This window comes from Lutra lutra, chromosome 8 (assembly GCF_902655055.1).
Source record: "Lutra lutra chromosome 8, mLutLut1.2, whole genome shotgun sequence".
NCBI classification, from domain to species: Eukaryota; Metazoa; Chordata; class Mammalia; order Carnivora; family Mustelidae; genus Lutra; species Lutra lutra.
Window position 1 is genome coordinate 28,976,640 of NC_062285.1, and position 25,470 is coordinate 29,002,109.

The following is a 25,470-nucleotide window of genomic DNA, read 5'->3' on the forward strand; positions in this document are numbered from 1 at the left end:
TGCTAGAAGAAAACATAGGTGGTAAGCTCTCTGACATTATTCTCATTGATACGTATTTGGGTCTGATTCTAGCAATGACAAAAGCAAAAAATAAAAAAAAACAAATGGGATTAAATTACACGAAACTAAACCAAAAAGTTTCTGCACCGTGAAGGAAATCATTGACAAAATGAAAAAGGCAACCTGCTTGAATGGGAGAAGATATCTGCAAATCATATATTCATATATTCCAAAGTCTATAAAACACTCAAGCAACTCAATAGCAACAATAAAAAAGCAGTCTAGTTAAAAATTCAGAGTATCTCGGAGAGAGTCAAGATGGCGGAGAAGTAGCAGGCTGAGACTACTTCGGGTAGCGGGAGATCAGCTAAATAGCTTATCTAAAGATTGCAAACACCTACAAATCCAACGGGAGATTGAAGAGAAGAAGAACAGAAATTCTAGAAACAGAAAATCAACCACTATCTGAAAGGTAGGACTGGCGGAGAAGTGAATCCAAAGCGACGGGAAGATAGACCGCGGGGGGAGGGGCCGGCTACCGGCGAGCGGCGGAGCAACGGAGCAAAATCAGGACTTTTAAAAGTCTGTTCCGCTGAGGGACATGGCTCCAGAGGCTTAACTGGGGTGAAGCCCAGGCGGGGTCAGCGCGGCCTCAGGTCCCGCAGGGTCGCAGAAGGATCGGGGGTGTCTGAGTGTCGCAGAGCTTACCGGTATTGGAGCGGGGAAGCCGGCTACAGAGACAGAGCCAAGGAGTGACTCTCAGCTCGGGGTTGCCTTGAACCGGTCACAGGCTCGGTCAGCTCGGAGCGCGGCCGGAGGCCAGGGTGAAGGGAGTCATTGGGCGCTGTTCTCTGAGGGCGCACTGAGGAGTGGGGCCCCGGGCTCTCGGCTCCTCCAGGCCGGAGACCGGGAGGCCGCCATCTTCATTCCCGTCCTCCGGAACTCTACGGAAAGGGCTCAGGGAACAAAAGCTCCTGAAAGCAAACCCGAGCGGATTACTCAGCGCGGCCCCGGGTAAGGGCGGTGCAACTCCGCCTGGGGCAAAGACGCTTGAGAATCATTACAACAGGCCCCTCCCCCAGAAGATCAACGGGAAACCCAGCCAGGACCAAGTTCACCTACCGAGGACTGCAGTTTCAATACCAAGGACAGCGGCGGAATTCCAGAGGAGAAGAAAGCAAAGCACGGAACTCATGGCTTTCTCCCCATGATTTTTTAGCCTTGCAGTTAATTTAATTTTTATTTTCTTTTTCAATTTTTTTTCTTTTTCTCTTCTTCTGCTAAATTTTTTTTAACTTTAACCGTTTTCTTTTTTAACGTTTTTTAAATAGTTTATCTAATATATATACATTTTTTCCTCTTTTTATATTTTTTCTTTATCGGCTTTCTTTTTTTAAATAGTTTCTTTTTTTTTTTTTTCTTTTTGAACTCCTTTTTATCCCCTTTCTCCCCCCTCACAATTTGGGATCTCTTCTGATTTGGCTAAAGCATATTGCCACCCTTTTAGTATTTTATTTGCTCCTTCATAAACGCTTATCTGGACAAAATGACAAGGCGGAAAAATTCACAACAAAAAAAAGAACAAGAGGCAGTACCAAAGGCTAGGGACCTAATCAATACAGACATTGGTAATATGTCAGATATAGAGTTCAGAATGACGATTCTCAAGGTTCTAGGCAGGCTTGAAAAAGGCATGGAAGATATTAAAGCAACCCTCTCGGGAGATATAAAAGCCCTTTCTGGAGAAATAAAAGAACTAAAATCTAACCAAGTTGAAATCAAAAAAGCTGTTAATGAGGTGCAATCAAAAATGGAGGCTCTCACTGCTAGGATAAATGAGGCAGAAGAAAGAATTAGCGATATAGAAGACCAAATGACAGAGAATAAAGAAGCTGAGCAAAAGAGGGACAAACAGCTACTGGACCACGAGGGGAGAATTCGAGAGATAAGTGACACCATAAGACGAAACAACATTAGAATAATTGGGATTCCAGAAGAAGAGGAAACAGAGAGGGGAGCAGAAGGTATATTGGAGAGAATTATTGGAGAGAATTTCCCCAATATGGCAAAGGGAACAAGCATCAAAATCCAGGAGGTTCAGAGAACCCCCCTCAAAATCAATAAGAATAGGTCCACACCCCGTCACCTAATAGTAAAATTTACAAGTCTTAGTGACAAAGAAAAGATCCTGAAAGCAGCCCGGGAAAAGAAGTCTGTAACATACAATGGTAAAAATATTAGATTGGCAGCAGACTTATCCACAGAGACCTGGCAGGCCAGAAAGAGCTGGCATGATATATTCAGAGTACTAAATGAGAAAAACATGCAGCCAAGAATACTATATCCAGCTAGGCTATCATTGAAAATAGAAGGAGAGATTAAAGCTTCCAGGACAAACAAAAACTGAAAGAATTTGCAAATACCAAACCAGCTCTACAGGAAATATTGAAAGGGGTCCTCTAAGCAAAGAGAGACCCTAAAAGTAGTAGATCAGAAAGAAACAGAGACAATATACAATAACAGTCACCTTACAGGCAATACAATGGCACTAAATTCATATCTCTCAATAGTTACCCTGAATGTTAATGGGCTAAATGCCCCAATCAAAAGACACAGGGTATCAGAATGGATCAAAAAACAAAACCCATCTATATGTTGCCTACAAGAAACTCATCTTAAACCCGAAGACACCTCCAGGTTTAAAGTGAGGGGGTGGAAAAGAATTTACCATGCTAATGGACATCAGAAGAAAGCAGGAGTGGCAATCCTTATATCAGATCAATTAGATTTTAAGCCAAAGACTATAATAAGAGATGAGGAAGGACACTATATCATACTCAAAGGAACTGTCCAACAAGAAGATCTAACACTTTTAAATATCTATGCCCCTAACGTGGGAGCAGCCAACTATATAAACCAATTAATAACAAAATCAAAGAAACACATCGACAAGAATACAATAATAGTAGGGGATTTTAACACTCCCCTCACTGAAATGGACAGATCATCCAAGCAAAAGATCAACAAGGAAATCAAGGCCTTAAATGACACACTGGACCAGATGGACATCACAGATATATTCAGAACATTTCATCCCAAAGCAACAGAATACACATTCTTCTCTAGTGCACATGGAACATTCTCCAGAATAGATCACATTCTTGGTCCTAAATCAAGTCTCAACCGGTATCAAAAGATTGGGGTCATTCCCTGCATATTTTCAGACCACAATGCTCTAAAGCTAGAACTCAATAACAAGAGGAAATTTGGAAAGAACCCAAATACATGGAGACTAAACAGCATCCTTCTAAAGAATGAATGGGTCAACCAGGAAATTAAAGAAGAATTGAAAAAATTTATGGAAACAAATGATAATGAAAACACAACGGTTCAGAATCTGTGGGACACAACAAAGGCAGTCCTGAGAGAAAAATATATAGTGGTACAAGCCTTTCTCAAGAAACAAGAAAGGTCTCAGGTACACAACCTAACCCTACACCTAAAGGAGCTGGAGAAAGAACAAGAAAGAAACCCTAAACCCAGCAGGAGAAGAGAAATCATAAAGATCAGAGCAGAAATCAATGAAATAGAAACCAAAAAAACAATAGAACAAATCAACGAAACTAGGAGCTGGTTCTTTGAAAGAATTAATAAGATCGATAAACCCCTGGCCAGACTTATCAAAAAGAAAAGAGAAAGGACCCAAATAAAATCATGAATGAAAGAGGAGAGATCACAACGAACACCAAAGAAATACAGACAATTATAGGAACATACTATGAGCAACTCTACACCAACAAATATGACAATCTGGAAGAAATGGATGCATTCCTAGAGACATATAAACTACCACAACTGAACCAGGAAGAAATAGAAAGCCTGAACAGACCCATAACCAGTAAGGAGATTGAAACAGTCATCAAAAATCTCCAAACAAACAAAAGCCCAGGGCCAGACGGCTTCCCGGGGGAATTCTACCAAACATTTAAAGAAGAACTAATTCCTATTCTCCTGAAACTGTTCCAAAAAATAGAAACAGAAGGAAAACTTCCAAACTCATTTTATGAGGCCAGCATCACCTTGATCCCAAAACCAGACAAGGATCCCAACAAAAAAGAGAACTACAGACCAATATCCTTGATGAACACAGATGCAAAAATTCTCGCCACAATACTAGCCAATAGGATTCAACAGTACATTAAAAGGATTATTCACCACGACCAAGTGGGATTTATTCCAGGGCTGCAAGGTTGGTTCAACATCCACAAATCAATCAATGTGATACAACACATTAATAAAAGAAAGAACAAGAACCATATGATCCTCTCCATAGATGCTGAAAAAGCATTTGACAAAGTACAGCATCCCTTCCTGATCAAAACTCTTCAAAGTGTAGGGATAGATGGCACATACCTCAATATTATCAAAGCCATCTATGAAAAACCCACCGCAAATATCATTCTCAATGGAGAAAAACTGAAAGCTTTTCCGCTAAGGTCAGGAACACGGCAGGGATGTCCGTTATCACCACTGCTATTCAACATAGTACTAGAAGTCCTAGCCTCAGCAATCAGACAACAAAAGGAAATTCAAGGCATCCAAATCGGCAAAGAAGAAGTCAAACTATCACTCTTTGCAGATGATATGATACTATATGTGGAAAACCCAAAAGACTCCACTCCAAAACTGCTAGAACTTGTACAGGAATTCAGTAAAGTGTCAGGATATAAAATCAATGCACAGAAATCAGTTGCATTTCTCTACACCAACAACAAGACTGAAGAAAGAGAAATTAAGGAGTCCATCCCATTTACAATTGCACCCAAAACTATAAGATACCTAGGAATAAACCTAACCAAAGAGACTAAGAATCTATACTCAGAAAACTATAAAGTACTCATGAAAGAAATTGAGGAAGACACAAAGAAATGGAAAAATGTTCCATGCTCCTGGATTGGAAGAATAAATATTGTGAAAATGTCTATGCTACCTAAACCAATCTACACATTTAATGCAATTCCTATCGAAGTACCATCCATTTTTTTCAAAGAAATGGAACAAATAATCCTAAAATTTATATGGAACCAGAAAAGACCTCGAATAGCCAAAGGAATATTGAAAAAGAAAGCCAAAGTTGGTGGCATCACAATTCCGGACTTCAAGCTCTATTACAAAGCTATCATCATCAAGACAGCATGGTACTGGCACAAAAACAGACACATAGATCAATGGAACAGAATAGAGAGCCCAGAAATGGACCCTCAACTCTATGGGCAACTCATCTTCGACAAAGCAGGAAAGAATGTCCAATGGAACAAAGACAGCCTCTTCAATAAATGGTGTTGGGAAAATTGGACAGCCACATGCAGAAAAATGAAATTGGATCATTTCCTTACACCACACACGAAAATAGACTCAAAATGGATGAAGGATCTCAATGTGAGAAAGGAATCCATCAAAATCCTCGAGGAGAACACAGGCAGCAACCTCTTCGACCTCAGCCGCAGCAACATCTTCCTAGGAACATCACCAAAGGCAAGGGAAGCAAGGGCAAAAATGAACTTTTGGGATTTTATGAAGATCAAAAGCTTTTGCACAGCAAAGGAAACAGTGAACAAAACCAAAAGACAACTGATAGAATGGGAGAAGATATTTGCAAATGACATATCAGATAAAGGGCTAGTGTCCAAAATCTATAAAGAACTTAGCAAACTCAACACCCAAAGAACAAATAATCCAATCAAGAAATGGGCAGAGGACATGAACAGACATTTCTGCAAAGAAGACATCCAGATGGCCAACAGACACATGAAAAAGTGCTCCATATCACTCGGCATCAGGGAAATACAAATCAAAACCACCATGAGATATCACCTCACACCAGTCAGAATGGCTAAAATTAACAGGTCAGGAAATGACAGATGCTGGCGAGGATGCGGAGAAAGGGGAACCCTCCTACACTGTTGGTGGGAATGCAAGCTGGTGCAACCACTCTGGCAAACAGCATGGAGGTTCCTCAAAATGGTGAAAATAGAACTACCCTATGACCCTGCAATTGCACTGCTGGGTATTTACCCTAAAGATACAAACGTAGTGATCCGAAGGGGCACGTGCACCCGAATGTTTATAGCAGCAATGTCTACAATAGCCAAACTATGGAAAGAACCTAGATGTCCATCTACAGACGAATGGATAAGGAAGATGTGGTATATATACACAATGGAATACTATGCAGCCATCAAAAGAAATGAAATCTTGCCATTTGCGACGACGTGGATGGAACTAGAGGGTATCATGCTTAGCGAAATAAGTCAATCGGAGAAAGACAACTATCATATGATCTCCCTGATATGAGGGAGAGGAGATGCAACATGGGGGGTCGAGGGGGTAGGAGAAGAGTAAATGAAACAAGATGGGATTGGGAGGGAGACAAACCATAAGTGACTCTAAATCTCACAAAACAAACTGAGGGTTGATGGGGGGAGGGGGGTTGGGAGAGGAGGGTGTGGTTATGGATATTGGGGAGGGTATGTGCTATGGTGAGTGCTGTGAAGTGTGTAAACCTGGCGATTCGCAGACCTGTAGCCCTGGGGATAAAAATATATGTTTATAAAGCTGTAAAAAAAAAAAAAGAAAAGAAAAGAAAAAAGAAAGGATGAATATCCAAGTTTTGTAGCAACATGGACGGGACTGGAAGAGATTATGCTGAGTGAAATAAGTCAAGCAGAGAGAGTCAGTTATCATATGGTTTCACTTATTTGTGGAGCATAACAAATAGCATGGAGGACAAGGGGAGATGGAGAGGAGAAGGGAGTTGAGGGAAATTGGAAGGGGAAGTGAACCATGAGAGACTATGGACTCTGAAAAACGATCTGAGAATTTTGAAGGGGTGGGGTGTGGGAGGTTGGGGGCACCAGGTGGTGGGTATTGTAGAGGGCACGGATTTCATGGAGCACTGGGTGTGGTGCAAAAATAATGAATACTGTTATGCTGAAAAAATTAGAAACTGTTTGCTCCAGGTGATTATTACTAGAAAGAAATGCCAGCCTGACTTTTTTGAGGGATGCTGGAAATTCAATTAGATATTTGAGTGCTTACTATGTATCAAGTACTAGGGATAAAGCAGTGGATAAAGGGATATAAATCTCTGGAAAAAAAAAATTCAGAGTATCTCAAGAGTCATTTTTCCAAAGATGGGCCAACAGGCCCATGAAAAGATGCTCAACAGTACTAATCATCATGGAAATACAAATCAAAACCATAATATCACCTTATACACCTGTCAAAATGGCTGTTATCAAAAAAATAAATAAAAAGTGTTAGAATGTGTCTTCTTCCATTTCTTTCATGAGTGTTCTGTAGTTCTTGAATACAGATCCTTTACCTCTTTGGTTAGGTTTATTACCAGGTATCTTATGGTTCTTGGTGCTATTGTAAATGTAATCGATTCTCTAATTTCCCTTTCTACATTTTCATTGTTAGCATATAAGAAAGCAACTGATTTCTGTATATTGATTTTGTATCCTACCACATCACTGAATTGCTGTATGAGTTCTAGTAGTTTGGGGGTGGAGCTTTTGGATTTTCCATATAAAGTATCATGTCATCTGCAAAGAGAGAGAGTTTAACTTCTTTTTTGCCAATTTGAATACCTTTTATTCCATGCTCATTGATTGGAAGAATAAACATTGTTAAAATGTCTGTACTGCCTAGAGCAATCTGTGCTTTCAATGCCATCCCAATCAAAATTCCACTGGCATTTTTCAGAGAGCTGGAAAAACAATCCTAAAATTTGTATGGAACCAGAAGAGACCCTGAATTGCTAAGGAAATGTTGAAAAAGAAAAACAAAACTGGGGGTGTCACGTTGCCTAATTTCAGGCTTTACTACAAAGCTGTGATCACCAAGACAGCATGGTACTGGCATAAAAACAGACACATAGACCAGTGAAACAGAGTAGAGAGCCCAGATATGGATCTCAATGCTATGGTGAACTAATCTTCCACAAAGCTGGAAAAAATATACAGTGGAAAAAAAGACAGTCTCTTGAAAAAATGGTGCTGGGAAAATTGGACAACTATGTATAGAAGAATGAAACTCGACCTTTCTCTTACACCATACACAAAGATAAACTTGAAATGGATAAAAGACATGAACATGAGGCAGGAATCTATCAAAATCCTAGAGAAGAACATAGGCAGTAACCCCTTTGACATCGGCCACAGCAGCTTCTTTCAAGACATGTCTCCAAAGACAAAGGAAACAAAAGTGAAAATGAACTTTTGGGACTCCATCAAGATCAAATTTCTGCACAGCAAAGGAAACAATCAACAAAACAAAGAGGCAACCCACAGAATGGGAGAAGATATTCACAAATGACACTACAGACAAAGGGCTGATATCCAAGATCTATAAAGAACTCCTCAAACTCAAGACACATAAAACAGATAATCACGTCAAAAAATGGGCAGAAGATATGAACAGACACTTCTCCAAAGAAGACATACAAATGACTAACAGACACATGAGGAAATGTTCATCGTCATTAGCCATCAGGGAGATTCAAATCAAAACCACATTGAGATACCACCTTACACCAGTCAGAATGGCCAAAATCAATAAGACAGTAAACAACAAGTGTTGGAGAGGATGTGGAGAAAGGGGAACCCTCTTACACTGTTGGTGGGAATGTAAGTTGGTGCAGCCACTTTGGAAAACCATGTGGAGATTCCTTAAGAAATTAATAATAGAGCTACCCTACAACCCAGAATTCATACTACTGGGTATTTACCCCAAAGATACAGATGTAGTGAAAAGAAGGGCCATTTGTACCCCAATGTATAGCAGCAATGGCCACAGTCACCAAACTATGGGAAAAGCCAGATACCCTTCAACAGATGAATGGATGAGGAAGATATGATCCATATATACAAAGTAGTATTATGCCTCCATCAGAAAGGATGAATACCCAACTTTTATATCAACATGAATGGGACTGGAGAAGATTATGCTGAGTGAAATAAGTCAAGCAGAGAGAGTCAATTATCATATGGTTTCACTTACTTTTGGAGCATAAGGAATAACATGGAGGGCATTGGGAGATGGAGAGGAGAAGTGAGTTGGGGGAAATCAGAGGGGGAGACAAACCATGAGAGACTGTGGACTCTGAGAAACAAACTGAGGGTTTTGGAGGGGAGGGTGGTGGGGGTTGGGGTAGTCTGGTGGTGGGTATTAAGGAGGGCACATATTGCATGGAGCACTAGGTGTGGTGCATAAACAATGAATCTTGGAACACTGAAAAAAAATTAAAATTAAATTAACAAGTGTTAGAATGTGAAGAAAGGGGCCCTCATGCATTGTTGGTGAGAATATAAGTTGGTATAGACACTATAGAAAACAGCATGGAGTTTCCTCAGAAACTTAAAAATAGAACTTTCATATAAACCAGCAATTCAATTTCTGGATATTATCTGAGAAATGGAAAACACTAATTTGAAAAGATATATGCACCAATATGTTCACTGCAGCATAATTTTAATAGCAAAGATATTGAGATAATATAAATGTCCATTGATGGATGAATGGATAAGGATAATGTGTGTGGCATATCTATATATAGAATACTACTCAGCCATAAAAATTGATGAAATCTTGCCATTTGTGACAATATAGATGGACCTCCAGAGATTATGCTAAGTGAAATAAATCAGACCAAGAAAGACAAACACCATATGATTTCACTTATATCTGGAATCTAAAAACAAATGAAAAACAAAATTCTAGGTATAAGAAAATTCGGTGGTTGCCAGAGGGGAGGGTGGTGGGGGGTCAAAATTAGTGAAAGAGGTGAAGATGGAGACTTCCAGTTATAATGTAAATAAGTGATAGGGATGTAATGTACAACATGGGGACTATAGTTAATAATGTATTGCAATTTTGAAAGTTCCTATGAAAGTAAATCTATAAAGTTGTTGTCAAAAGAAAAAAGTAAATTTGTATGGTGACACATGGTAAGTAAACTTAATGTGGTGATCATTTCTCAATGTATATAAATGTCAAATCATTATGTTGTGCACCTAAACTTAATACAGTGTTGTGTCATTATACTTCAACAAAAAAAAAAGATGGAGAAAGATACAGTCTCTTTGTTGAAATAGAAAATATAAAGAAGCACCAAATAGATAATTTAGAACTGAAAAAGATAATAAATAAAATTTTAGAAATCAGTATACAGACAGTAGCAGCATGGAAGGACAGTTGAAACAATCAATGAAATTGGATATAGAACAATAGAATTTAACTTACCCAGTTTGAACAAAAGAAAGAAATAGGCTAGAAAAACAGAGCAGGGTCTGAGCAACCTGTTTAGATCTAATGTTTATGTCATCAGAATTCCAGGAGAAAAGAATGAGGAGGGGCTGGGAAAATATTCAAAGAATTAATAGCTAGAATTTTCCAAAATTAGGCAAATGACAAAAACCTGTACCACAAACAGGATAAATCCAAAGAAATCCATGCCAAGACACATCAGAGTCAAACTCCCAAAAACTAAAGACAAAGAACAAAATCTTAAAAGCAAACAAAGAAAAGGGATATCTTTCTCTACATGGGAAAAATTACTTGAATGAAAGTAATTTCTCATAAGAAACTCTGTAGGCCAGGCAGAAATGGGACACTTCAAATGCTGAAAGAAAAGAACTGTCAACTCTGATTTTTGTATCCAGAGAAAATAAAACTGGAGAAGAGATTAGGACATTTTCACATGAGGGAACACTAAGAATTTGTCCCCAGCAAATCTACCCTAGACAAATAGTTAAGAAAATCTCTCTAAACAAAAAGAAATGGTGAAAGAAGGAATCTTGGAATATCAGGAAGAAAGAACCCCGCAAAGAGTAAAATGTGGATATATACAACATAATTCCTTCTAGATTTTTCTTAATTGTATATGATGATGAAGCAAAAATATTGTAAGTATGGGTAAATAAAATTAATGAAACATGCAGGAACATTAATACGTATTATGATTTGTATAAATAATTATAATTTTTTTGTATACAACCTACCTAAAGAGTTAGGTATAATGAATTTTTATAGTAAAGTTGATATCCAAGTCATAGGATATTTAGAAGTATACATTAATTCCTACTTTAACATAACTATCTTCATTTGAGTCATTATTATTCAACATGCGTTATTTTAAAGAGAATATTCTCAGACACTAAAAATTACTTAAAATTCCTATAAAGACAAAATCCTCCGATTGAAGATACATTTCTTTTATAAATAAACTACGTTTTTAAACCCATCTAAGCACTAATTTTTAAAGTTTTACCTCACCTAATTTAAAAAAATGAAAGGTTTATGTGTGTCATACCATGTTCAAAACAGTCTTGCCTAACCAAATGGAGCAAATCAGTAAACAAAAAAACTGTGTTCCTTTCATAAACAATTTCAACCAAAGTAAAAAATTAATGTCAGCCACCAAAAGTCACAAATCAAGATAATTCTCACATTCCATCAGTTAAAAAGTATCCTTTTCATCTGTGAGATGTTAAAATATCCTTGAGAAAATGCACACAACAGATCTACAACACTGCCCAGTGATACAATGCAACAAGACTTCTTGCTAGAATACTGATTGAAAATCCTCAGTAAATTAATTTAAATTCACAAATATCAAGGTTAGTAACTCTTAATAGTTCATTTAGTTGGTTACCATTAAGTCATGCATTTAAATAAAAGTTTATGTAGTGGGGCTTCAGATCCGAACAGAGTACTTCTACCCTTGAATTGTTTTATGGCTCCTCAAGATGATCCCTGTGGCTGAATTTGAAAAGTTAGTCTATCAGATTGTGGGTGGTTGACCAAGCCAACCTGCTCCTGAAGCAGGAAAAGAAAACTTGAGTTACCAAGAAAGGAACGTACTCTAAAGGGCAGTCAGCCAGCTTGATAGAACTCCACTGTTTTTACAGTTACTTTCAGATTCTTTTCTTCCGTAAGCCATCTGCACTGCTCTTCTTAAGTTTTTTCTTAAGCATCCCATTCATAAACTACTACCCAATGTGAAAAGCAAACAGAAACAATGAGAAAAGTGCAGGGTGATCATATCACTACTAAAACTTCAAGAAGACAGCAATATGTAAGATTTCCTGCTATTGAAAAAGAGAGATTAGCAGTGTTTTTGCTTACAAACTAGAGTAGCTGCAACTTAGGTTTTTAGAAGACAAATTGCTCAGTGAAGTGTTTCCTTTATAGTTACTCAGGGGTGACCAAGAAATAGTGAAGCAAAAGCCTTTTACTGTCAGTTAATGGAAGCCACACCATTTATGTCTGAGTTACTCTAAAACTTTTAAGAAAAGGGAGAAACAATAGAGAAGAAAGTGGTTACTGACATTTAGCCATGCTAGAGACCAGTATGTGGAACTGATATTCACAGATCTATAGCATAGTGTAAATCAACAATCCAAAGTATATTTGAAAACATAATGTGCCATTGAAATCTTAACTGTGTAATAAATACCTTTAAAAATCTATTCTTAGCTATAAATGAAATCTCAAGTTAGATTGAGTTCTTAGAAGGAATATATAGAAGAAGCAATATTTTTATTGTAGATATTAAGTAAACTGGGATATGTACACTTTCAAAAATAAATAAAACTAGGTTAATTAAGTCCTGTTGTGTGTAGGGAAGATAGTATAACTTGGCAGTGCTCTAACATATCTATATCTATTAACTAATCTGATAATATAAAAGTGTTTATTATGTTTGTTATTCCTTGTTCTTTTAATTGATGAGCTGAGAAAATGATCCCAATAATGACTTAAACATTTTTCAGACTTGAAGTTTTTAAAACTCTATGGAAATTTGCACATTTACAAAAATGCCAAGGAAATGAAAACTTCTTTACAATAAAAATTGCAAAAAGGCTTATTTAGGCACAGGTTATAACAAAATGCTATAAGTAATCTTATGCAAAGAAAACATCAATCACTACATAACTCAGCACTGAATCATTTTATAATTATCTCTCAAGAGGCAGTTTAACCTACTCTTTGGAACCTTTTTCAACCATGGCTAGTGTGTAATGTAGAAAAAGCTCAGCACGTGGCTTCTAGTCTTTATTATACCACTATGTCTCTTGAGTTCCACTTCTGCTTCTATAAAATGAAATGACAGGCCCACATGACCACAGAGATATTTTATAGCTGTACTTACAAGAGAATCCAATTTCATTTGTACTAAATATATATCTCTAATATTTAATTACCTCTAAATACGTACTAAGAGATGACACTAATGAAGGAATTTTGGGTTTTCCCACAATGCTGAACCTCAGTTGTACACTCTGTTCTCTTTAAAATCCTAGTCAAACAAACTTGCTATCTCGATCACAGTATGTACAGTTCTTTTGTCATTAGCTTTATAGTATATATTCAAAATGTTGTTTTCCAAAGTTACTTAGGTTATTTCTTGTCTTTCCCATCCCCTTCAATATGTTTTATAACTCATTTATAATATAGTTAGGGTCATCTGTCATCACTTGTATTTCATTGTCCATTGCTGAGTGACTTAAATTATTTTTGTGTGAATGGGAAACATTTTCATGGTTATAAATTGAGCTATACAAAAAGGTATGCTCAGAGATGTGTCAACCTCCCATGCCTACTACCCCATCCCCATTTTCCCTCTAGTAAATAAATTTGTTTCTTAAAAGCTATGGTTTAAAAAAGGGGGGGGGGGCACCTGGGTGGCTCAGTGGGTCAAGCCGCTGCCTTCAGCTCAGGTCATGATCCCAGGGTCCTGGGGTCGAGTCCCGCATCGGGATCACCGCTCAGCGGGAAGCCTGCTTCCCTTCCTCTCTCTCTGCCTGCCTCTCTGCCTACTTGTGATCTCTGTCTGTCAAATAAATAAATAAAATCTTTAAAAAAAAAAAGCTATGGTTTATTCTGAAACTACTTTATGTATATACTGGAATTGAACAAATAAGCAGATATATTTAAGATAATGAGACCAAAATTTCTCACTATCAGAGAGAGAAGTTACAAACAAGGAAATTGAGAAGGCTATAATAAAGCTATGGCTTTCTGTTGGAATCAGAGATGTCAGTATGAATTCATGGTTCTTAATATATATATAAATATATGTAGAAAAATATAGGTGGGCTTTATGCAGGTATTAGTATACATACATATATTTCCTAGCTCTATTTGCTGAAAATACATGAAACAATGATACCTAGTATCAGTGAACATGCCTGGTGCCCAGACCTGGGATTCAAATACCATTCTCCAATAAAAGGTACCCAAGGTGTTTGCATAAATGACTGATTCTAGAACCAAGGTAGGGAAAATATAAGCTAATCTCAGAACAACAAGTAAGAAAATGTTTAAAAAAAAAATCACCCTGTGAAAAGGGACCAAAGAACTAACCTGAGGGAGCTCCCATTGGCCAAATCTGGGACAATTTTAGCAGCAAAATAAATAATGATAGTGCTGGATTATAATCAATAGAATAAAATAAATATCCATACATCCATACTTATAGAAATATTTTAATAAATGGGGGAGAAGAAACAGTTCATTCTTATAGTAGGATTTCAGTTATAAATTGAGAAGTAATTAAGGAAGTGGAAAATCACTGTTAGGCAGACACTATGGTGATAATTGATGCAGGCAAGAACCATCAGTGGGGCGCCTGTATGGCTCAGTTGGTTAAGTGTCCGACTCTTGGTTTTGGCTCCGATCATGATCTCATGGGTCATGAAATCAAGCTCAACAGAGAGTCTGCTTGAAGATTCTCTCCCTCTACCCTCCCCCCACTCAGGCATACTCTCTCTCTCTCTCCCCCTCCAATAAATACATAAATTGTTTAAAAAAAATAACCATCAATGAATGCTAAAATAAGTGGGTAAAAGTATATGAAGAAAAAGGATATTTGCATAATATCAAAGTATTTCCTCACCAAATAGTTATTAATCTTAAATATAAATATATATTATATATACAAATATATATAAATATAAAAACAAAGAAAAATAAACCTGACACCTTCTTAACCAGGTGATCAAGGTTAATGTCCCAGTAATAAGATACAGTGACATTATACACCACTGGTGAGATACATTAACAAAGGCATATCACTTCAGTGGTATTCTTGCTGACAATGTATTTCCTCATCTAATCATTAGAAAACATTAGGAAAATCAAATTGAGGGGCACACTACAAAACCAGTAATCAGTACTCCTCAATAGTGTTGAGGTCATTAAAAAAAAAAAAAAAAAAAAAAAAAGCAAAGACTAAAGCAGCTTCTCAGAGACATGATTGGATTCTGAAATTCTGGAGGAGGCTATAGAGACCTGACAACTAAATGCACTCTGGGTCAATAATTGATTTCTGAACCAGAAAAACGAAAGGTACTTAGTGGGAAAACTGGCATAAGTCAAATAAGGTCTGTCTGTTAGTTAATAGTGTTATATTAACATTAATATGATGGTTTCCATAATAGTACTGTGATTATGTAAGATGTTCTCATTAAAAAAAGCTTGTTGGAGGGTTTACTGGAAGTCTGTGCTAGTTGTACAACTTTTCTGTAAGTCTAAAACTATTTTTAAATTAAAAAGCTTTTAAAAATCCTGATCAGAAAAAAAGTAAAACCCCTTTCCTTCCTTCTTTTTTCTCAAGATTGCTTTGGCTAAATAGGACCTTTTAAGATTGTTTTTTCTTATTTCTGTAAAAAAAAAAAAATCCCATTGGAATGTTGGTAGGAATATCATTGGATCTAGAGTGGCTCTGGGTTGTACAGACATTTTAACAATATTAATCCTTCCAATTCATGAACACAGAATCTCTTTCCATTTATTTGTATCATATTCAGTTTCTTATCAGTGTCTTACAGTTTTCAGTGTATACATCTTTCACCTCCTTGGTTAAATTTACTCCTAAGCATTTTTTTTGATGCTCTTATATATGAGATTGTTTTGTTTTGCTGTCAGATAATTCATTGTTGGTATATAGAATAGCAGCTGATTTTTATGTCAATTTTTTTACACTGCATAGGCCTTTGATTTCTCACATTTCTGTTTTGTAGTTTCAAAAACAGATTATATGCATCTTTTGTTAGATTTATACCTATGTATTTCTTTTTTAAAGGGAGAAACTATTATGAATGTTTTGTTTTTAATTTAGTTTCCATTTGTTCATTTCTATTAATATAGCAAGCAATATGAAAATTAGTGATAATCCCTAGTCCCCATTATTCCTGATGTTAGTAGTTTGTGGCTCCGCTCTGTTTGTTTGTTGGTCTTACTAATGGTTTGTTAATTTTATTGATCTTTTCAAAGAACTAGCTTCATTTTTCATTGTTTTTCTCTTTTTTGTCTTTAATTTTATTGATTTCTGCTCTTTATTCCTTTCCTCTGCTTGCTCTGGACTTATTCCTTTTTATGTTTTTCTTTTTTAACACAGAAGTTTAGAATTTTAATTTGAGAAATTTTGTGTAACATAAGCATTTAGTACTGTAAATTTCCCTTAAATAGTCTTATGTACATCCCATAAATATTGTTGTATTGTTTTTTTCATTTTTCTCTTTGACCCATGGATTCTTTAGAAATATGTTAATTAATTCCCAAAGTGTTTGGAGTTTTTCTTATCTTTATGCTATTGATATCTAGTTTAAATGTATTATGGTCAGAAAACAAACTTTGTATGATTTCATTTCTTTTAAGTAGTTAAGTTTTATTTATGACCTTGGAGATATATATAGTCTGTCTTTATTAGTGTTCTGTGTGTGTTTGAAAAGAATACGTAGTATGCTGTTGTTCGCTGGAATAGTCTACAAATGTCAGTTGGATGGAGTAGTTGATAGTGTTGGATGAAGTAGTTGGATGGAGTAGTTGATAGTGTTGCTGAGTTCATTTATATCCTTGCTGATTTTCAGCTTTTTGCTTTGTTTTGTTTTGTTTTGTCAATTAATGTGAGAAGAGTATTGAAGTCTCCGGTTATACACATGGATTTTTCTCTACTTTCTGTTCTGTTGGTCACATATTTTGAGTATGTGAATATGAATATTTTGAAGCTGTGTTGTTAGATGCCTACTCTTTTAGATTGTTATGTCCTCTTGGTAAATTGGCTGTCTTATTATATCATGTTTCTCTAGGTTTCTGGTAATTTTCTTAGCTCCAGAGTCTACTTTATCTGATGTAAAATAGTCACTCTAGATTTCTTTCCCAACTTTTTTACTTTTAGCCTCTCTTATTATGTTTGAAATAATTTTTTTTTGTAGACTGCTATAAATGTTTTTTTTTTAATCTATTCTAACAATCTCTATTCCTTACATTTGCTCATTTAAACCATTTACACATAATGTAAGTTTTGATGTCTGGAGTTGGGTCTACCATTGTATTATTTGCTGTTTCTTCCCTCTGTTTTTAATTTCTTCTGTTTCTCCTTTCTTTCCTTCTTTTGAATCATTTGGATATTTTTTAGTATTCAATTTTCATTAATTTCTTTCATTTTTTACTATATCTTCTTGTATTGATTTTTTAGTAGTTGCTCTGTAGATTCAAATGTACATACTTAACATCTCATAATCTACTTGGAATATTTTACCAAAGTGAAATATAGAAACTTTACCCCCATATGAGTTCCATTACCTTCCCTCCTTTATGTTATAGTTTTCATGTATACTACATCATTTCTTGCGTCCTCTTTCAGTCCTAATATTTCAAATTTTTCTCTAATATCATTTCCCTTTCTTTCTGAAGATCTTCCTTTAGCAGTATGTTGGGTTTCCTGACAGCGTACTCTGTTCACTTTCCTTCATCTGAGAATATCTTTATTTTACCTTTGTTTCCAAAGTATATTTTCACTGGATATAGAATTTGGGGTTACAGGATTTTTTTTTCTTTTAGCACTTTAAAAATGTCCAAGTTCCTTATGAATCCCTCATTTCTGTTGATAAATCTGCCTTTTAAGTCATTGTTCACTTATAGTTGTGTATCATTTTCTTTGTCTCTTTTCAGTATTTTTTTAACTTTAGTTTTCAGAGTTTGATTGATGGTCTAACCCCATATTTAGGGGGCTTTGTCCTATTTGAGATTCAGCTAACTTCTTTAATCTATTGGTTTGTGTTTTTTAATTAAATCTGGGAAGTTTTTAGATACTATTCCTTCAACTATTTTTTCAGCACTATACTGTTTTTTCTCCTTCTAGAGCTCAAATGACAGAATGTTAGATATTTTAATACTGTCCTACACATCTCTGAGACTCTATTTTTTTAAATATTTTCACTTTATTGCCCAAATTTCCCTTTACCTACTACCATCCAGTTCACTGATCTTTCTTATTTCATCTCCATTTTGCTATTGGGGCCATCCAGTGATTTTTTTTTTTATTAATGAAATACTTTTTTTTTTATTTTTTTTACAAGATTTTATTTATTTATTTGACAGAGAGAGATCACAAGTAGGCGGAGAGTAGGCAGAGAGAGAGGAAGGGAAGCAGGCTCTCTGCTGAGCAGAGAGCCTGATACGGGGCTCAATCCCAGGACCCTGAGATCATGACCTGAGCCGAAGGCAGAGGCTTTAACCAAACACTGAGCCACCCAGGCGCCCCAATCCAGTGATTTTTTTTTTCCAAAAAATTTGTTACTGTATTTTTAGTTCTAAATTTCCTTTTGTTTCCTATTTACCTCCTCTTTTTGCTGATAAGAATTAGCCTAGACTTTTTATCTTTCCATTCTTTTCAAGTGTTCTTCCTTAGCTCTTAGGTGCTTTCCTAATAGCTGCTTAAAGCCTTTGTTTGATAGTTGCAACATCTGTATCTTAGTGAACAACATCTTGCCATCTTTTGATTATCTTTTTCTTATAGAAGTTGAGATTTTCCTGGTTCTTCATATGCTAAGTAATTTTGGATTGTATCCTGGATATTATTTTATGAAACTCTTGGTCTTATTTAAATCCTGTGGGGTATTTTGATATTTTTGGTTTAGCAAGCAACTTATCCAGTTGTATCAGGCTGTACTTCCTAAATAATTTCTGTGGGTTATGGTTCCAATGTCAGTTCAGTTGTCAAAGACTTTACAATCCTTTTTGGATCTGTGCCCTACAGTGGCCATTCTGGGACATGATTAATGATCTTATCCTTACTTCAGTTCTCAAAGCATGTGGTCAGATCCGCACATGGGAAGTTTTGGATATGAACCCAGGACTTCACAAGCAGCTTATACAGTTGATTTCCAGTGCTCCTCCCTTTCCATGATCTCCCTAGTACTTTCAGTTCCCTGGGACTTCCCTTGTCAGTTCTCTATCCAAAAATCTGGGACTTCCTTTGTTATACTTTGCCAGATTCTTCCCACAACTATGCTGCAAGAAGATGGGGAGAAAGAACTTGATGGAAGTTTGTACCATCCTCTTGGGGCCACTGCTCCTCTGAGTGAATAAGAAGGTTCCCCTTTCTTGGAATTTTAGGTGCCTTTATGTTCTTGCTGTCAACATGATGTCAGCAGCTACCTTGAGACTGGGACACAAGAGAATCGAGGGGGAAAAATTATTTCTCCCTTCTTTGAGCATTTCCTGTTCTGTGAGCCTAAACTAGAGAGTCTAGAGGGTTCTTCCTAGAGTTTTTCTCTGCCATGCCCCAGTGCTCACTTCTAAATCTAGGCTGCCTTGAATCCATGCCAGGGGGGGTAGGAGAAATTACTTTCTCAGTGATTCAGTGGTACTTTGAATTCTTATCATTTCTTCTTCCCTAGTCTTCCTGCTATGATTTATCTTGAGAATCTTCAAGTAACTCCTCCATGAATTCTCCCCAGGTTTTTTTTTAGCTGCATTCAGTGGAACACAGAGGGTGGTTTATGTTCATTCTATCTTAACCAAATCTGATCTCAGTTATATGTGTATATATATATATATATATATATATATATATATATATACACATATATATTTTTTACCTTTTTTTTACCTTAATTTGTGTTATCAGCCATTGACTGACTTGTCAAATAAACTTTAAATTTTGAGATATAGATTTGCAAATAATTCACAAGTAGTTCTAGATTCATAAATAATTCAAAGATCCTACTGTATACCCTTTACTCTGTTTTCACCAATGGTAACAGCTTGCAAAACTGTAGTATAGTATCACAGCCAGAATATCAACATTGATATAGACAAAATACAGAACACTTCCATCGCCACTGAGCTCCCTCCTTGCCTTTTATATACCCACCCTCCCCTCTGCCCCAGCCCTAACCCCTCACAACCACACATATCTTTCCATTTTTATAATTTTGTTATTTCAAGAATGTTATATAAATGGAATCATACAGTATGTAATCTTTTGTATTTACTTTTTTCATTTTCCATAATTTCTTGAGAGATTCATCTAAGGTGTTGGATGTATCAATAAATTGTCCATTTTTATAGCTGAGTAGTATTTCATGACTATTTTTTCAGCTATATTTTGCCACTATTTGAAAAAACAAAGTCTTATTACTTGAGTGTTTTTCCTCATTTATATATTTGGTTTGGAATTTAGACTAAAGAAAAAGCCTTAGAAACTTTCCAGTTTACCTTTCTAAGTTACATTACAGTTAGTCAATCACGATGTGTTGACATTAGTTAAGTCTTACAGGAGAGAAAAATCTTACACACAAGGAGATTCTATTACTTCCCTACTTATATTTTCTAAGCTATAAGTAAGATCAGAACACACGAGGGAGAAGGCATCTTGGCCAGTATTGAGCTGTTCCAATACTGCACCCTCAAGCTGCTCTATGGGTGAAACAGGAAAGAGCCTGTTGCTGGCAGCACCCCGTAGTGGAAGAAGTGTGTTCATGCTGCAGACCAGCATTAGGATATTTTCTGTTTTCATTAGGCAATATGATTTTAGTTGTTCAACCAAAATTCTAGCCCCAGTGATGAGAGAAAGAATGGAGACTTCCAGTTTTTAAATCACAGTAAAAAAGTCTGGGACCAAATTCTGAATTATGTTAAATGCTCATCTAAGGAGCCTATATTTTTATCCTGAGCAGAAATGAAGAAATCATTTCATTGAATTGAAGACAGATTTTTAATTAGCTATAGTAACTATAAGTAAATAATTATTGTCTAAAATATCATTTTAACTTTTAATATCACTGTCATTTTCAACTTAGTAACGCTGTCTTAATTTTTTCATTTGGGGAGAAAAAAGAGCATAGATCGATCAACAATAAATAACTATATTACTATCCTATAATTATCCAACTGTCATACTGTTTATTATTTTAGTTTAGGTAGATGCTTCAGAGAGAGGAAAAAAAGATGTTGGAGATTTTCAAACACTCAGGCAACATTGATGTTTGTCCTACTATACTTTAGTACGGGTTTTTTAATTGTCATTTTGCTGATGGCAAATATAAAATGAGAATTATTTATCAGACACTAATTTCTTTATTACTACTATTACTATTACTATTACTACTGTAGATAGTGTTTTTCATGCTGATCTAAAGAGGTTTACGCACATTTTAACTATTTTTCACATAGTGATCATCTTTAAGTACTAATATAAAAGTTAATGAGTTAAAAAAATCTGCCGAATAAACCCACCTGATAATCCAAGGCACTTACAGAAATACATGCTTAAATGTGAACAAAGATTTTACTTGATTAGTGTTCTAGTTCTCAATTCAATTACCAAACTTAGGGGAAATCTAAATCAAGATTTTTTGACTGGCATATTCAATGGGATTTGATTGGGGTGCAGATTAACTACATGATGTGATGTTTTAGCATGACTTTATAAGTATTCTGATCATAATTACATATACTCTGCTGCTAGTTTTTTTAAAAGCAGGTTTTTACTTCTTCATGTTCTTTATATAGCATATGTCTTAATAAACTATTACAATAAAATGTATCTTAATATACAAGACTGACTTTCTGCTTGCTAAAATAATATGCTTATTTACTCTGATCTTATTCTGTATAGAATACTGCAGTCAGCTCACTATAAATCTAGCTGGCAAAGGAGGACAACTGACAACTAAAAATGTTTACCACTACTATTATTACTATGATTTACCAGTAGTTAGAATAATGAATAGAGTGAAAGAGAAAATATAGTGCCCTCAGTGTTTACTCTGGATGCAATGAAGTTTAGTACAGTCTTCTCTCTAGTTAGCTGTCTGGTCGTCTGGTCACAGAAAAGGGCAGAGGGAAGAAGTAGATTTTACAGCCTTTCAGACTTGAATTCAAATTCCACTTCCACCACTGAATAACAGTGTCTTTGGGCTCTTTAACCTCTTCAGGCCTCAAGTTTTTGGTTGTCTTTTTTTTTTTTTAACTTATAAAATAAGTAGTTATGAATGTTAAAGGAAGTAAGTTTATAAAGCATCTAGCACAGTGCCTAAAATATAGAAACTTTTGCTTTGCAGAAGAAATTTTGAAAAGGAGTCCTGCTACCTTGAGGTAAAACTCTTCTCAAAAAAAAAAAAAAAAACATTAAAAAACCAGGGTGCGTATAATTCTAATATATGTATAATTCCAGGATTATATATAAATCTTCACTAATTTTGCTTCTCTATCATACCTTTGTGAGTTTGGTAAAACTACCTGCTTAATCTCTTTTAAAAAGTTCACTTTTCAAGGACACTTTACTTCTAAAAGGAAAAAAATCCAAATTAAATATAATCTAAAAGTTCCTCTTCAGATTTCTAGATGTTAAAAATGTTTGTACCACATGGATCTATTTTAATCCTTTGTTCTTTGATTTTAGCAGGAAAGGAAGGACAAGAAATCCTGGGGCCTGAAGCTCAGACAGATGAAGCAGGATGTGCAGGTACGTGCTCGTCATTTTCTTTCATACTGTAGCCTTTGAACAAGGTCTTTTGTGTCACTGGTTTTTGCATTTTTGAGTCGTGAATTTAGTCTGTTTCTTCCTCTTTTATCTTGACCTCCTTGGTGTTTCAGTACCCAGGCATATAGGGCACTATGAAAAGTTAGAAGTTTATATTCTTTAAATACAGTGTAAATTTGCAGATCCATCTAACAGCATATTTTCCATTCTATAAGGATGACAAGTACAATCTACAGATAATCCCAAAAAAAGTGTTTAAATGATAATGTGAATTTATATCAAATTTTTTACCCAAGCTATAGGAATGCAGATTTAACTATTTTGAGTTTCGTTATTAGTTACCAAGACCTGTGTTGAGTTGCCCACAAGACAGAAAGCAGAAGGGAAAAGAATAAGCAAATATCATGAGTTATCTATAAACCAGATGAGAATCCTGAATATTGATGAGCTGAGTGAATATGTCACAGCAAACAAGAGAATCAAAAATTTTTCTTATAATTTCTGTGATTTTGAAAAAGGCTAAGATGAAGTTAAATTATAATAAACAAGGAGTCTTGCTTCTAAGTGACTAAAAGTACATACTCCCGGAGACTTTAAGTTATTCCTCTATAATAGATTCAAATCAGATTTAAGAAGCAAAATTTAAGTGGAGGACTTAAATCAAGATCTTATGTATGGTAAGGAGCAGTCACTTACTATCGTGTTACATAGGTCAGCTAGAGCTCTTAGAAAGAAAACTTTAGAGATGAATTCTAAGTTATTAAAACATTTCCTCAAAATACTGTACTTCAAAGTAGTATAATTATATTTTATATCATATAAAATACATATCATGTATTTTATTTTATATCATATAATCATAAGTTAGAAATTTCTATCATATTTTAATCAAATTTTGTTTTTCTTTTTTGGCTTAAAACTTCTAGTTTTTTTTTTCTTTTTTCTGCAGTGCATTTTAGGAATATTCCATAGAGTCCTATATATTATCTTTCCTTATGTCAGATGAGTATATTTCATAGTATTATGTCAAATATAAATTTTCATCTATAATATAAACAAGCACTCCTCTCCTTGTCAGTCAGTTCTGTAAAATAGAGAGTAAATCTTCATTCTGTTATTAAAGATGCATTCCAAGTTAATTAAATAATAATGGGATATGTGATGATTTATGGTACTGCTGCCTAAGATTTTATATTCTGCCTTTAACTTGGTTGTGTGTAACATGAATGAATAATATATTCAAACATGTTGTTATCAAATATTTGTCATGCTAACTTATACATTATATAAAATATTTAAACTTGATATTTGTTATTAGGAAAATAGTCTTAATGAACACAAAAGAATGCTATTTATTACTGTTTTACCTGATGTTAGATGATTTACATTACAGAAGATCATTTGCCCTTTTATGCAAATGCTATAAAAAATGCACAATTCCAAGTGTCAGTATTTTACCTTACGCTCTGCTCTTCACTACAAAAATAAATTCTTTCATTTAGTACTGGGTAGTATATAAATTCCCTTAACCACCTCCCCCCAAAAAATCTGGAAGGTAAAGTAACCTTGTATTAACTTAAATTGTTGCTGAAATGTGAGGTCCCCTACCCAGTGGAAGATGATCCCTGTTGCATTATTTCCTGGGAACATGGGGAGTTGGGAGTATGCAAACATTTTAATAAAGCTCTGATAAGTATAGTTTTAAGGGAAGAAGGATAGAAATTGAAAGGTTGAGGCTTTTGAACATTTAAACTTAAAAATTATGTTCTGCCTTTGCTTTTGTTACTTCCTTGACTTCTAGGAATAATGTGCTGACAAAGTAAATAAAACCTTGTACAAAGTCCACCATCATTAGTCCAGAACTTTGTCAGAGCCTTTCTTCTGCTACTTCCTTTCACAATTCATGAAGTTAAGAGAACTATAGTCTCAGCTTAGTATTCAGAGAGTGAAAAATTCACCCAAAATGTCCTTTGTTCCTTCTGAGCATCCCTTTTTTGTTTATATAGTTAATAGTTTTATGAAGTTTGAAAAATGGAACGTAAAGTTAGGAAGAAGCCTAAGCACAGCTGAGCAGAAATACCATCAAATGGATTTCACATTTGAGAGTGGCTCAGGTCATGATTCCAGTGGAAATAAAATATAGCTAAATCATTTTTAATCTTTCTATTAAATGTTTGTGTCTCTCTCCCCTTGCTCTAATCATAACCCTATAATTCTGCGCTTTCACAAATGGTAATGGTCAAATAGGCCTGTGGTCCAAAGTAATTTTGTATTTGACAGTAAGTTCTGAGTTTTGTCATATCTAAAGAAAGCCAAATTATTATCATGTTTCTATGTATTTACTCCTCTCTCTACTGCTTAAATATGCAAGCTTAAGAAATTTTGCTTTATAATTGACCTTTTTACAGTATGCGCTTCCTGACACTTTACATGTAAAACTGCAGGATTTCTGGTCTCAGCTTGAAGTTGTTTGGGCTAGATGCAGTCTCATGAAGACAGTGTAGTTTAGTTGAAAAGAACTCAGAATTTGATACCATACCTAATACCAGACCTTCTAATCTAATAGTAATAATTTAATTCTCACAAATACCTTTAAGAGGTACTATTATTTTCCTCTAAACTTTATATTA

At 35.4% G+C, this 25,470-nt stretch overlaps 1 protein-coding gene across 4 annotated transcripts in view; it reads left to right on the forward strand.

The window, feature by feature from the left end:
• Positions 1 to 25,470, forward strand: part of ZEB1 (zinc finger E-box binding homeobox 1) — a 193,190-nt gene that overhangs the window by 136,725 nt on the left and 30,995 nt on the right. For 2 of the 4 annotated variants that reach the window (XM_047743597.1, XM_047743599.1), the window contains exon 3: positions 22,760 to 22,822. In XM_047743597.1, coding sequence (XP_047599553.1) covers positions 22,760 to 22,822 — 63 coding nt within the window. The remainder of the gene's footprint in view (positions 1 to 22,759; positions 22,823 to 25,470) is intronic. The other 2 variants (XM_047743598.1, XM_047743601.1) reach the window with 1 other exon arrangement.